The following is a 15242-nucleotide window of genomic DNA, read 5'->3' as shown; positions in this document are numbered from 1 at the left end:
ACCAGGAATGTGTCTCACAGTCCCTGAACCATATTATTTTCCCTTATGACCAGCCCTTTCTGTAATGCAAAAGCTCTAAATGAAGCAAGTCTAGAGTTTTTCAGGTTCATCTCCCATCTCAATTTCAATGATGTTACTTGTTTCTATCAAAATTATAAATTTTCAGAAACTAAGCATTAGTCTACAGGCAAAGCAGTGTGTTGTTTTTATGGTCTGACGAATGAACCTCTTCTTGTGTGTCGGGGTACAGTTACACAAGGCTGATGAATGAGTGACTTGTGTTGGGGTACACTGACACAAGGCTGACGAATGAGCCTCTTATTGTATGTCGGGGTACAGTTACACAAGGCTGATGAATGAGTGACTTGTGTTTGGGTACACTGACACAAGGCTGATGAATGAGTGACTTGTGTCGGGGTACACTGACACAAGGCTGATGAATGAGTGACTTGTGTTGGGGTACACTGACACAAGGCTGATGAATGAGTGACTTGTGTTTGGGTACACTGACACAAGGCTGATGAATGAGTGACTTGTGTTGGGGTACACTGACACAAGGCTGATGAATGAGTGACTTGTGTTTGGGTACACTGACACAAGGCTGATGAATGAGTGACTTGTGTTGGGGTACACTGACACAAGGCTGATGAATGAGTGACTTGTGTTTGGGAACACTGACACAAGGCTGATGATTGAGTGACTTGTGTGCAGGTACACTGACACAAGGCTGATGAATGAGTGACTTGTGTGCAGGTACACTGACACAAGGCTGATGAATGAGTGACTTGTGTTGAGGTACAATGACACAAGGCTGATGAATGAGTGACTTGTGTGCAGGTACACTGACACAAGGCTGATGAATGAGTGACTTGTGTTGGGGTACACTGACACAAGGCTGATGAATGAGTGACTTGTGTGCAGGTACACTGACACAAGGCTGATGAATGAGTGACTTGTGTTGAGGTACACTGACACAAGGCTGATGAATGAGTGACTTGTGTGGAGGTACACTGACACAAGGCTGATGAATGAGTGACTTGTGTTGAGGTACACTGACACAAGGCTGATGAATGAGTGACTTGTGTTGAGGTACAATGACACAAGGCTGATGAATGAGTGACTTGTGTGCAGGTACACTGACACAAGGCTGATGAATGAGTGACTTGTGTTGGGGTACACTGACACAAGGCTGATGAATGAGTGACTTGTGTGCAGGTACACTGACACAAGGCTGATGAATGAGTGACTTGTGTTGAGGTACACTGACACAAGGCTGATGAATGAGTGACTTGTGTGGAGGTACAATGACACAAGGCTGATGAATGAGTGACTTGTGTTGAGGTACACTGACACAAGGCTGATGAATGAGTGACTTGTGTGCAGGTACACTGACACAAGGCTGATGAATGAGTGACTTGTGTTGGGGAACACTGACACAAGGCTGATGAATGAGTGACTTGTGTCGGGGTACAGTTACACAAGGCTGATGAATGAGTGACTTGTGTTGAGGTACACTGACACAAGGCTGATGAATGAGTGACTTGTGTCGTGGTGCACTGACACAAGGTTGATGAATGGGCGACTTGTGTTGGGGTACACTGACACAAGGCTGATGAATGAGTGACTTCTGTTGGGGTACACTGACACAAGGCTGATGAATGAGTGACTTGTGTTGGGGTACACTGATACACTAATAACACAGGGCATGTTATGTGTTTCACTGTGCACTGTAGTTAAATGAATCTGATACATGTACTTTACTATCTGTGAGATTCTGTACATTCATAGTTTTCTGCAGGGTCAGCCATCATTTGTGCGTGTGTACCAGTACCCAAACTTCGGAGGCCCATCTGCTGCTCTGGCCAACAAGAGCTTCTTCAAGGCCGAGCGGGTTAACATGGTCTGGAACAAACAGGGTAAAGTACATCTCTCCCGGCACAGTAACACTTAACCTTCAATGCCGATCGGGTCAACATGGTCTGGAACAAACAGGGTAAAGTTCATCTCTCACAGCACAGTAACACTTAACCTTCAAGGCCGAGCGGGTTAACATGGTCTGGAACAAACAGGGTAAAGTACATCTCTCACAGCACAGTAACACTTAACCTTCAAGGCCGATCGGGTCTACATGGTCTGGAACAAACAGGGTAAAGTACATCTCTCACAGCACAGTAACACTTAACCTTAAAGGCCGATCGGGTCTACATGGTCTGGAACAAACAGGGTAAAGTACATCTCTCACAGCACAGTAACACTTAACCTTCAAGGCCGATCGGGTCAACAAGGTCTGGAACAAACAGGGTAAAGTACATCTCTCACAGCACAGTAACACTTAACCTTAAAGGCCGATCGGGTCTACATGGTCTGGAACAAACAGGGTAAAGTTCATCTCTCACAGCACAGTAACACTTAACCTTCAACATTAAATACATTTGCACCTGAGCCACTTCCATAACCAGATTTAGCAAACACTAAGTATGTTTTATTTTTGAGAGGTTATCTGGTATTAACTGTCTTGTATTGACATGTTGCAGGCACTGCTGTGTTGATCCTGACATCCACGGAGGTGTCCGACTCCTCCTACTACGGGGAACAGGGCCTGCACTACATCAGCACAAAAGGGGAGAGCTGCTTGGTGCCTCTAAGTAAGGCTTAGGGCTGAACAGGGCATTTGTTCCAGCATAGCACCAATGGAAAAGTCAACGTTTCTGTATAAGGGAGATAACTTGATTAGGACTACTTTTGACCATCCCTGGGCAAGTGACATGCATCCTTTGTGGGTGCTGCCCCCTGTTGTTGCCCATGAGGGGAAGCAAGTAAGGGTTGTTGCTAGTGCTGATAGAAGTGATGCTCCCTCACCCGTAAGCAGTGGAGAGATGAAATTGGAGTACCGTATATCGCTTTGTATAAGGCGACCCCACGTATAAGACGACCCCCCTGTACACGCCTTCAAAATCAACCCGAAATCCTATACTCCGTGTATAAGGCGACCTGGAATGAAGCACATCACAAGTGCGCACACAAACCTTATATATGCAATAAAAATATGTTTATCTTGCATTGTTTTTTCTACAGTGATAGGTGTGTAACTCCAGCACACGTCGCCATTTTGTGTTTACACGGTACGACACCAAATTGGTGCCCGTAAAATAAAATTCATTTATGAAGTAATAACATATAAGAGACAATGGTGAGTAATTTAATCGCCAATTAACTATGTTGTAACTAACTAGGCTTATGTTTGCTTCACATTCAGCGTGTTTATTCCACAATCACTTGTACACACAGTCTCCAACACTTGTTAATACAACTGTAAAAACAGCGGGAATTGATTTCAGCTTCACCGGTTATCACATGTTAGGTCACATGTGCAATATGCAAATGCTTACCGGTACTTCCGGCTCTCTACTCACGGATGTTGATTGTTTTATCGTGTCAGCTGGTTTGACAATCTGCATCGAGGAGAGGGTCATTTCAACTTTATTTGCAGAAATTATAAAACTTTATTCAAGGAAAAGAGATACAAATCATGTTTATGTATGGAAATAGTTATTGGAACAGTTATTTAGGAAGAAATGCGAAGTTTTATTGTCAAATGCTGGGCTGGCTATCAGACGCCGGTTGACATCGCCAGTGGTAAAAAATGTGAGATCTTCGACTCCGTGTATAAGACGACCCCCCTTCTTAACCCCCTCATTTTAGGTACGAAAAACTCGCCTTATACACAGCTATATACGGTATGCCATCCCTACCAGTATTGTGATCACTGCAGCCAATGCACTTTCATCATGTACTTGTTCAACACACCCATGAAGATCCGAGTTAGAATAGGTCTTCAGCAACCCATGCTTGCTGTGAAAGGCAACTTTGCTTGTCGTATGAGACGAGTAATGGGATCGGGTGGTCAGGCTTGCTGAACTGGTTGATGCATGGCATCATATCCCAATTGCGTAGATAGACGCTCATGATGTGAATTGATTATTTACAGACCGCGGTCATATAGCTGAAATAATAATTTGTTCAAGGAGTCACTACAGGCTGAACTACCCCTGCTTGTATTCTTACTTCTGTGAACAGCCTGTATGGTTTACTATTTAGATGATCACTTTGTCAGCAGCTCTGATAGTTCCGTAGCCCCATGGGGATTCTGGGTTGTAGTAGGTCCCCAGCTTCCTGTGCTGGTTGGATGTGGACCAAGTGGAGAGAGGCTGGTCCGGCACAGGGACTTTGTTGATTGTATTTCATCATACCCAAATGGCTTGGATCATGCTCACAATGTCTGGTCCCCACTGGATTATTTACAGGCCACTTTATTGTAGCTGGAATATTGCTGAGTGTGGTTTTGAACAACAAACAGTAAACAGTAAGAGATAGCCCAGTGCCAGTCACTGGTCCATTCACCCTAATATGAAGCTTGGTTTGTCAGCACCATACCTTACCTTAGCTTGTGTCTGACCAAAATGGCCATTATTTAGGATGTGCATCACTTGGGACATTGAGCTTGTACACATTCCTGATGTTCCGTTGAAAGCAGTTTTAATTCATTTGAACCTAACTTGCTCACTTGATGATTCTCCATTAAGCATGTTGAGACTGTCAATTGTACCACACGATTGACCAATCAGAGCATCAGACATGATAGAAGCTCAGAATACGCCATTAGTGGATGAGTCTTCTGCTAGGTAACGGGGATCCACATGGGTTTCCCAGTTTACTTCATGTGTGTTGTCGTGGTTGTGGTTTGGCCAGTCGGATAAGCTGTTGTAATTGTTGTGTCCCTAAGATGTTGGGTTCGAAGCCCAGATTGGCTCTGATTATATTTTAGGTTTGTCAGCACTGTGTCAGTGTCTGTGGGTTTCACCAAAATGGTAAATGAGTATGACCTAGTTAATTACATTAAGTAATACGTTACCACTGTTATACCAAGGCTGTTGTCTCCCACAACTGCTGCTATAGCGAAATCTACCACAGAGATCTCAATTACCTCATGCAGCACGTGCGTAGCCACCTAGCTGCCATGTGACACCCTTCACTCTTGTCTCTTTGCTTGCTCTAGCAAGACGTACAATAAACTGCTCGAGCGTTCCTGTTTCTCCGACCATTCGGTGATATTTATTACTGTTTATTCTCTCTAATAAACTGTGCTTTTACGGGGCGTTTGCTGTAACTACTCTTGGAAATATTTTTCCCGCCCTTTTTTTCTATATACTTGCGGGGTGTCTCGTATGCACGTTGCGTCTTACGTTCCCCTGTTCTAGTATATCTTGGGGTTTTTACATCACTTATTTCTCTATATGTTATATGTGTATCTTCTCTATTCGCATTGCTCGTTTATTTTCTGGTGAAAATACTCGTTTGTGACTATTTGTGGTGCGTGTGTTGTAACCATGTTTTGCTCTTTGTTCATAGTACAAACAAAATGTCTGGATGTTTCGCCGTCCTCCACCCCCTCTACCCCCGCAACCAGGAGCTGCGGGGTGTGCCGCAAGCGAGCGCTACCGGCTGTATGTGCAGTCCGTTTCCACCCCTGTGGTGGCCGGCTCGTCCGGTCGGGGTCCCCTTGCGGGTACCACCACCACAGCTGCGGCGGATCCCTTGGTGGCCCGTGGGCTGTCCGGGGATTCCGTTGCTGCATTACTTGCAAAACTTGTGGACTCCAAGCTGGCGGCCTTATCTCAGGATAGGCCGCTGGCTGTTCCGTCCCCGGCCACTTCGGTGGATGCGGGGTCCACTGGTACGGCGGCGGCTACCGTGGTCACCGGTCCTTCCCCCGAACCTTTGCTCCCGCTATCGGTTAAGGACCGCGTGGCCATGGTTTATGACCTCTTTGAGGACATGCCACGACCCTGGCCGGTACCGCGGGGAATCCACGGCTCTGTGGGTTCCTCCGAGGTATACGATGAGTCTTCCGACACGACTTTCCCCGCATCAACCTGGCTGCGCGGTATCAAGCCTTCCTTGGAGAACGCCTTCGCGGCGGCCTCCGGTCGGGGTCTCCCGTTGCCTCCGACGGCGTGGAGAAAGGGTTTATTCCTGGTACAAGACCCTGCCTTTCCCGAGGCTGGTCCTACCGCGGAGGCCCATGTTGAGCGGTTGGGTGTCCGTGCCCCACCGGCTGCTACGGTAACACAAGCTACCTTGCACCAGCTGGACGCCCTCTGTTCTGGAGAACTACAGCCAGGAACATGAAATGTTCGCTGGGAATACCACTGGGAGTTAACTGGGAGCATTCGTGCGAACGCTGAGTGCTTCGCGGATTTTGTTGTTCATGTAAATCGTGCGGCACGTGAAATTGCCTATGTATAGACAAGCTTTGTGAAAATAAAGTCAGTTCGAAAAACACTGCGTAACAAATGGTAGCAGAGCGTGGTTTTGAATAGTTTAGAGTAGTGTGCACGTTTGTGGAATAGTTGCATGTTATGTCGTGTGTTGACATTAGTTAGGGTTATAATGGAGTTAGTCACAGTTTATAGAACAAATAGATTTTGAACTTATTTGTTGACTGTTTCTTTAAATCTCGTGCACCAAGTCATGTCGCAAACAGGGTCTAAAAAGTCAGCTCATGACTTTCCTGACTATGTGGCAGAAATAGCAGAACTTAGACGCAAGAAGGCTATAGTCAAATCAGCCTTCACTAAAGCAACGAATAGACTTGAAAGACTTATTGATGACGAGAATCGTTCCACTCGGACAGAAATCCGAGACGCGATTGACAAAGTTAATGATTGTCAGCTGAAGGCTATCGAGATAGTTATAGCATTGTCTGAAACATTTCACACAATAGGTGATCAAGATAGCATGACGAAAGTTACTGGCGAGATAACACAGATAGAGGAGATAGGGAATGAGATACAAGAGCGAGCTCAAGAATATTTGCGAAACAGGGCAGATACGAGATCGTTCAGCAGCGTTAGAACAGGATTATCCAGATTATTTACGGCTGAAAAAGAAAAGCATGTTACTGTTGTCACTGCTTCTCACGTCGAGCAAGCGGAACCACAGTTGGGGTTAGATGTTGCTAGTTTCGGTCAGAGGTCACAAACAAATGTCATTGGGTTAGGTCGGCGGCAGCAGACCAATGCAGATGAATTTAGTCATATGAATAGGCCAGAACCCATCACACAGAAGAATGTTAGACATACAATTTCCCCAGAAACTGTTGGAAATTCGAGAAATTACAATTTGGGAAATGATATGTGGAAGCAGTTGCGACGTGTTTCCATTCCTACTTTCTCGGGTGATGCCAAATCATATGAGGGTTGGAAAGCGGCTTTTATGGCTTGTGTTCATAAGGCTCCAGCTACACCCGAGTACAAGCTTTTACAGTTGCGTCAGTACTTAGCTGGGGATGCAATGAAAGTCATACAAGATTTAGGTCATAGTGCGGCTGCATATGATGTAGCACTAGATAGATTAGAGAGGAAGTATGGGGGCAAGAGACGCCAAATTACATTACAGTTGGAGGAAGTGTGTAACTTTAGGCCAATTCGTCCTGGCAATGTCAAGGATATTGAGCGGTATGCTGACATGTTAGACACTGTCGTGGTCAATCTTAGAGATACTGACAGACTAGAAGAGTTGGGCAATGGAGCATTATATAATCAGTTACTGAAGAAAATGACAGAATCTATGTTAACTGACTATCAAAGATGGGTCTTTGATTGAGAGCGTCAAGAATCGGTAGACACATTGCGTGAGTGGGTGTTGCAAGAAACTGAGTTTAATGTTGTAGCATCAGAAACTTTGCATGGCGTTTCCCAAAAGGGAAGGATTACAGTTAGAGGTCAAAGCAAATCGGGTTCATACTTTGGCGATCGACAGACTAACACGAACGCTCAGTGTGTGCTCTGTAAAAGTGGTCATCATATTTGGAACTGTAAACAGTTCTAGACAATGACTGTTCCCACAAGATGGGAAACTGCTAAACAATTGAACCTTTGCTTCAGGTGTTTGGGCACTAACCATCGAGGTAATAGTTGCAGACGCAGAATCACCTGTGGAATAGATAACTGTACCGCAACTCATAGTAGATTTCTTCACTCAACAAAGAGAACTTGTGACAATGTTTCTAAAGCTGAAACTCCTGAAACTGAAAAGCAACATGGAAGTCATGGTCCATCTGTAGTTACAATGTCTTCCACTAAATCTAGCAAGTCAACGCTAGTATCATTGAGAACGGTGCCAGTAGTTCTAAAGAATGGAAAGAACAGAATTGTTGTTAATGCACTATTGGATGATGCCAGCACACAGACTTATATTAATCAAGATGTTGCCTCAGAATTAGGGTTATGGGGTCCTACAGAGAAAGTTTCAGTTAATGTCCTCAATGGACAACATGAAACATTGGAAACTATGTCAGTTCAAGTTGGACTAGAGAGTTTGGATGGTTCAGTCAATACTACAATATCTGCCTTAACAACTACTCGGGTTACGGGACAGATGCAGGTTGTTGATTGGCAGAAGTTGGCAGGAAGATGGAAACACCTTGACAGCATTGAGTTTCCAAAAGTCAAATCTCCTCATATAATAGATCTTCTTATTGGAATGGATTATCTTGAACTGCATAGATCCTATCAGGATATCCCAGGTCAGGAAGGTGAGCCAACAGCACGGTTAACTCCATTGGGTTGGACCTGTGTTGGTAGGATACCAGGATTAAGTGATTGTCAGAATTCGGGCACATTCTTCACTGACAGTAGGGAAGTTGAATTAAGTTCAATATTACAGAAATTCTGGGAAGTTGATGAAGTTCCCCCTGTGACATCTATCCTTTCCAAGGATGATGAATTTGTGATTGAATCTGTAAAAGATACAATCAGATACCAGAATGGTCGGTACCAAATTGGCATTCCATGGAAGGAAAATGCAAGTCCTTTACCGGGCAATTGGGAAGTAGCTTACAAACGTCTCTGTTGCACAGAGAAGAAATTATCAAAAGACAAAAAGGTTGCTGATACTTATGATGGTATCATATCTCGGTATCTTGAAAAAGGTTACATTGAAAAGGTGTCCATTGATGAAACAGATGTACCCTGTGGATGGTACTTACCTCATTTCCCTGTAGTGCGTCCCGATAGGGAAACTACCAAGGTTCGCATTGTCTTTGATGCATCAGCAAAATGTGAAGGTGTATCATTGAATGACAGTATCCATCAAGGTCCAAAGTTACAAGGTGACCTATTTCAGATATTGCTCAGGTTTAGAAGGTACTCGGTAGCCATAGTATGTGACATTGCAGAAATGTATCTTCAGATAGAAATGTTGCCAAAGGACAGGTCATTCTTTCGATTTCTTTGGAGGTCAAACAATCAGAATGACATGACACAGGTTTACCAATTCTCAAGAGTAGTCTTCGGTGTTAATGCCTCTCCGTTTTTGGCACAGTACATATCACAAGAACATGCTAGAAGGTTTCAAGATACTCTACCAAAAGCTGCTGAGACTGTATTAAAGTCGACCTATATGGATGACAACATAGACTCGCTTCCAAATGAGATCGAAGCCATAGAGCTGTATGAGCAGCTTACAGAGTTGTGGGGAAAGGCAGGCATGTGTGCACGAAAGTGGTTAAGCAATTCACCTGAAGTCTTACAGAAAATTCCCATAGAAAATAGGGCTACTGAGGTTGATCTTGGTAGGGATGAGTTGCCAACTACAAAAACACTTGGTCTGACGTGGGTGGCAAAGGATGATGAGTTTAGCTTCCGAAGTACTAGTGCACAAAACAGTTGGATACTTACAAAGAGGGGTTTTCTTAGAGAAATGGCTAGGGTATTCGATCCGTTAGGATTCCTTGCTCCTTTCATCATCAAAGCTAAAATCATCATGCAGGAAGTCTGGCTCAAGGGTTTAGATTGGGATGAAGAGCTTGATAATGATTTGAAACAGAAAGCATTGCTTTGGCTCAATCAAATGAAAGAGTTGGAGACTGTTAGATTCCCGAGATGCTTGCAACTCAACTTCAAAATTGAGAACAGGAAATTACATGTTTTCGTTGATGCATCTGAAAATGCATATGGGGCAGTAGTCTACAACGTGACTACCTATCAAAATGGGATGGTGTCTAGTCGCTTGGTGGCATCAAAATGTCGAGTAGCACCTCTGAAATCGGTCAGCATTCCTAGAATGGAGTTAATGGCAGCAGTATTAGGCGTTAAGTTGATCTTGACTGTAGTCAAAGCTCTTGAAATACCAATTGCTGGTGTGATTCTTTGGTCAGACAGTCAAAATGTGCTGTATTGGATAAAAAACCATAGCCGCACATTCAAAACATTTGTAGCTAATCGGATAGCTTTTATCCAAGAAAATACTGTTCCTAGTCAGTGGAACTACGTTCCTTCTGTTCAGAATCCAGCAGATATCCTGTCTAGGGGTACAACAGTTGCTAATTTGAACAAAGCATGGACTTCTGGACCTGACTTTCTGGAAAAAGATGTGACCGAATGGCCTTTACAGATGGTGAACAACCAAACAATGGATGATTCTGAAGCCAGGAAACCTGTTATGTCGACAAAGCAGTTCTTTGCAATGGTAACACCTGACCGGTGTTGGAGATTAGATCCGAGAAGACACTCTGATTGGCAAAAACTACTTAGGGTTACAGCATGGGTTTATAGATTTGTGAACAACAGTCGTTCTGAATTAGGTTTGAGAATCACTGGGGGGCTAAGCCACGAAGAGCTTAGTGATGCAGAGATGTATCATTTAGGTAGTGCACAAAAGGAGGGATTCACCAAGGAGGTATCGGCACTTGAATATAGGAAACAATTGCCATCAAATAGTAAACTCACTGGACTTGATCCCATACTTGATGAAGATGGGTTGATTAGATGTGGAGGTAGACTGCAGTATGCAAATTTTCTCCCATTTGATGCACGGTTCCCGATAGTATTGCCCAGAAGAAATTGGGTAACAAAGCTAATCGTGAAGAAATATCATGAGGATGGAAAACACATCCTTGGTACAAATCAGATACTTGCTGTACTATCTTCACGTTTCTGGATCGTTTCTGCTCGTGAAGAGATCCGTGAATATGAAAAGGAATGTTCTTGGTGTCGCAGACTTAAGGCAAAGCCTGGTGTACAAATCATGGCTCCACTACCACAAGTTAGACTGAAATACTCATTGAGAGCATTTGATCAAACTGGTGTTGATTTTGCAGGACCTTTCATCACAATACAAGGTAGAGGAAAGCAACGAATTAAACGCTACCTTTGTCTCTTTACTTGCCTGGCAACTAGAGCGGTGCACTTGGAAATGGCATATGGTCTTGATAGCGACTCGTTCATGAATGCCTTTTACAGAATGGTCAACCGTCGAGGCTTGCCAAGTGTAGTGGTTTCAGATAACGGGACAAATTTCACAGGAGCCGTTAAAGAGCTGAAACAACTTAGAGACAAACTTGATGAGGATTACATTAAAACCTCCTTGGCCAATCGTGGAGTTACTTGGAAGTTTAACCCACCATATTCACCACATTTTGGGGGTGCTTTTGAAGCAATGATAAAGTCTTCCAAACGAGCTATATATGCAATCCTTGGCAATGGCGACATCACTGATGAAGAACTTGTGACTGCCTTCACCGGAGCTGAATCACTGATCAATTCAAGGCCTTTAACTTACCAAAGTACACATCCACATGATGACGTTCCACTAACTCCTAATCACTTTCTTCATGGTCAGATGGGTGGAATATTTGCCCCTGAGTCGGTTGATAAGACAGGTTTCAATCCGAAAAAACGTTGGCGAAGAGTGCAAGAACTTGTACGCCACTTTTGGAAACGGTGGATGTCTGAATGGCTTCCTTCTCTACAAGCAAGGAAGAAATGGTTTATACCAAACCGTGATCTTGAAGTAGATGACGTCGTTCTGGTTGTCTCCCCTCAGTCACCTAGAGGCAGTTGGATCACCGGACGAATCATAAAGACACATCCTGGAAGAGATGGACACGTTCGAGTCGTTGACATACAGACCAGTAAGGGTGTTGTCACAAGACCAGTGACAAAAGTGTGTCCACTGGAATGGAATGTTTCAGGAACTGCAGCTGGAGAAGACTTCAAGAACAGAACGGAACAGCAGAAGGATTCGAGGAACGGATAGAATTCGTGAATGGAGGATTCAAAAGGACAGCTGAAGGATTCCGAGGAACGGATAGAAGAGTTCGTGAATGGAGGATTCAAAGAACAGCAGAAGGATTCGAGGAACGGATAGAAGAATTCGTGAATGGAGGATTGACAGAAGAGTTCATGGATAGAAGATGTTATTCAAGGATGAACATTCAAGGAAGTATTTCGAGTGACTGAAACATTAATATTTTTCATTTTATGAAACAGGATGTGTTCTTTCTTTTTAACAATGAACATTATACTTACCAGTGAATTGACATGCTTTCAAGTGGAATATTTCTTATTTACAGACATGTGAACGTTGAAATGACTGCTTTGTTTTTCAGGACATGTGTGGACTTTTTATGAACAATTAATTCGCATATTATTTCATGTATACTATGTTGTGATCGATAGCTACTATTTGAAATGATAGACTGGGATCTATCATTTGTAGGGGGGAATGTTCTGGAGAACTACAGCCAGGAACATGAAATGTTCGCTGGGAATACCACTGGGAGTTAACTGGGAGCATTCGTGCGAACGCTGAGTGCTTCGCGGATTTTGTTGTTCATGTAAATCGTGCGGCACGTGAAATTGCCTATGTATAGACAAGCTTTGTGAAAATAAAGTCAGTTCGAAAAACACTGCGTAACACCCTCGCTCGGCACTCCATGCTTGCCATGTCTCACGGAGACACTTACTTGGCTGCAGCGGCCTGTCTGGTCGAAGGTTCTCCCACGGACCGTGACCAGCGCATTTACAACTGCCTGCTCAGTTTAAATGCTTCCCTGGAGTACGTTGCCAAGGACTCTCGGCACACACTTGCTCTTGTTGTGTCCCTGCATAGGCGCCTGGGTACCGCTCCTAAACGGAGCGCGTCCCAGGCTGCTGCGGCCTGTAGGTCTAAGGGGTCGGGTTCTTCTTCCTCTGGGAAGAAGCCCCGCCCTGAGGGCTCCGGTATGGGCAATCAGCTGCCCTTTCGCGGGAAGACTGGGAACTTGGGGAATCCCAAGTCGTCTAAGGACGGCAAGGGCCCCTCCAGGTGACTCTCATTGGAGGGGTTCGTATGCCGACAGCGCTAACTTCGGTTGGCCCTTAGGCGAACCCGAGTCACTTTGCCCTGGACAGTTGCGCCTGCCGCAGCCTGTCAGGGCCCCCTCTCCTTCCCCAGTGGGAGCCAGACTCCAGACTTACTGGGAGAATTGGGAACAAGTGTTCGACGACCCATGGGTGGTCAACACGATTCGGTACGGCTATCAGCTTGATCTCAGATCGAATCCGCCGCTCACCGTTGCCCCGTTGGCAGGTTTCGATTCGGAAACCGATTTTCCCATCCTCGCCGATGCCATCGGCAGGTTGGTGGAGAAGGGGCAGTACGGGAGTTAGCTCTACCAGAAATAACACCGGGGTTTTACTCCAGGATATTTCTCGTTCCCAAGTAGGACAGTGCCGAACTCAGAATGATTCACACGTCCGCTCCCTGGCTGTTCACCCGGTTCACCACCCCCATAGTGGGGTTCCTCCACAGGAGGGGTGTCAGGTACTTCGCGTACCTGGACGACTCGCTAGTTGCAAATTGAATGACGGACGTGCTGTCACGTCAGCTCGATTTTGCACTTTGGCTCTTGGAGCAATTGGGGTGGATTGTCAATCTCCCCAAGAGCGAGTTAACCCCCTCACAGAACTTGAAGTTCTTCGGAGGTCGGTTCGACACGGTGACCCATCGCCTCTTTGTCCCCCCAGACTGGTGGCACAAGATTCAGGCGATGATTGCCAAAGTCTTATCGGTGCCACAGATTGTTCACTTTTGGGAACAGCTGTTAGGGCTACTTGTGTCCGCCCTGGACTGCACCGATCGGGGTCGTCTCCAACTCCGCCCGCTGCAACGGTTTCCAATCCAGTTGTTAGCACAGGAGGAGACCAGAACGACCGTCGCCCTCGTAGATCGGCTCCGCCTGCATCTGGAGTGGTGGACGGTCCCTTACAATGTCTTATCAGGAGTCTCTATGCGGCCCTACCGGGCCACGTTGAACCTGTATACAGACGCCTCTCTAGTGGGCTGGGGCGCCCATCTAGAGGGGGAGGTGAGCTCAGGGCTGTGGTGCGTAGACGAACTAGGTCTTCACATCAATTGTCTCGAGTTCAAGGCAGTGATAAACGCAATCAATCACTGGAAGCATCGTCTCGTCGACGCCCGGCTCATGCTGGCGACTGACAACACAACGGTAGTGTCCTATGTGAACAAACTGGGGGGAACCCACAGTCACTCGCTACTCGATCTCACGTTCGAGGACAGTGTCCCGTGCCAGGTACGCGCCCGTCACATCCCAGGTGTGCGGAACGTACTGGCCGACGCTCTATCGAGGCCTCGGGATCCGAGCCCCACAGAGGATGCTCAACCCAGGAGTGTTTCAGTGGCTGTGCGAACGTTTGGGTGGTCTGATGGTCGACCTGTTCGCAACCGGGTTCAACAATCAACTCCCGTTGTTTGTATCACCAGTCCCGGACCCGAGGGCCATCGATCACGATGCTCTCGCGTTAGACTGGATGGGCATGGACGCTTATGCTTACCCACCGACGGCGTTGATACCACTCATTCTAAGCCGTGTCCGAGGAGTTCGCTGTCGAATGTTACTGATCGCGCCCATGTGGCCGAACAGATCGTGGTATCCCGACTTGCTGACCCTGATCACGCAGTCGCCACTCCCACTGCCTGTGAGACCGGATCTCCTGATCCACCCTCACACCCGTCAGCTTCATCCAAACGCAGGGCAGTTCAATCTGCACGCGTGGATGTTGTCACCGAGCGTCTGAGGAGTAAAGGTTTTTCTCGTCGGGCGTCTCGGGCATACGTTAGTATGCATCGTGATTCCACCCAGAAGGTGTATCATGCACGTTGGGTTATTTTCACGAAGTGGTGTTGAAAACATCACATTCATTCGCCAGATAAGGTATCTGTGCAGGATATTGCTCGTTTCATGTCTCACTTGCGAGAGACCCGGAAACTCTCCGGGGGTTCCATTGCCAACTATGTCTTGAGTAGTGCTTCGTTCCGGCATGTGACATGGGCCAAACGGAGAGAGAATTCACTGTAAGATCACTCAAGGAAATCTTACATCCTGCTGATACTGAGGA

The 15242-nt window shown here is 45.8% G+C and overlaps 1 protein-coding gene across 2 annotated transcripts in view; it reads left to right on the top strand.

The window, feature by feature from the left end:
• Window positions 1–15242, top strand: part of LOC124110381 (eukaryotic translation initiation factor 2A-like) — a 71859-nt gene that overhangs the window by 18744 nt on the left and 37873 nt on the right. For both annotated transcript variants that reach the window (XM_046469701.2, XM_046469700.2), the window contains exons 8-9: window positions 1799–1916; window positions 2535–2645. In XM_046469701.2, the coding sequence (XP_046325657.2) occupies window positions 1799–1916; window positions 2535–2645 (229 nt within the window). The remainder of the gene's footprint in view (window positions 1–1798; window positions 1917–2534; window positions 2646–15242) is intronic.

The sequence above is a fragment of the Haliotis rufescens genome, unplaced genomic scaffold (assembly GCF_023055435.1).
Source record: "Haliotis rufescens isolate VD_foot unplaced genomic scaffold, xgHalRufe1.0.p SCAF_9, whole genome shotgun sequence".
Lineage (NCBI taxonomy): Eukaryota > Metazoa > Mollusca > Gastropoda > Lepetellida > Haliotidae > Haliotis > Haliotis rufescens.
The sequence above is the reverse complement of the archived record's forward strand: the minus strand, read 5'-3'. Positions and strand labels throughout refer to the sequence as shown.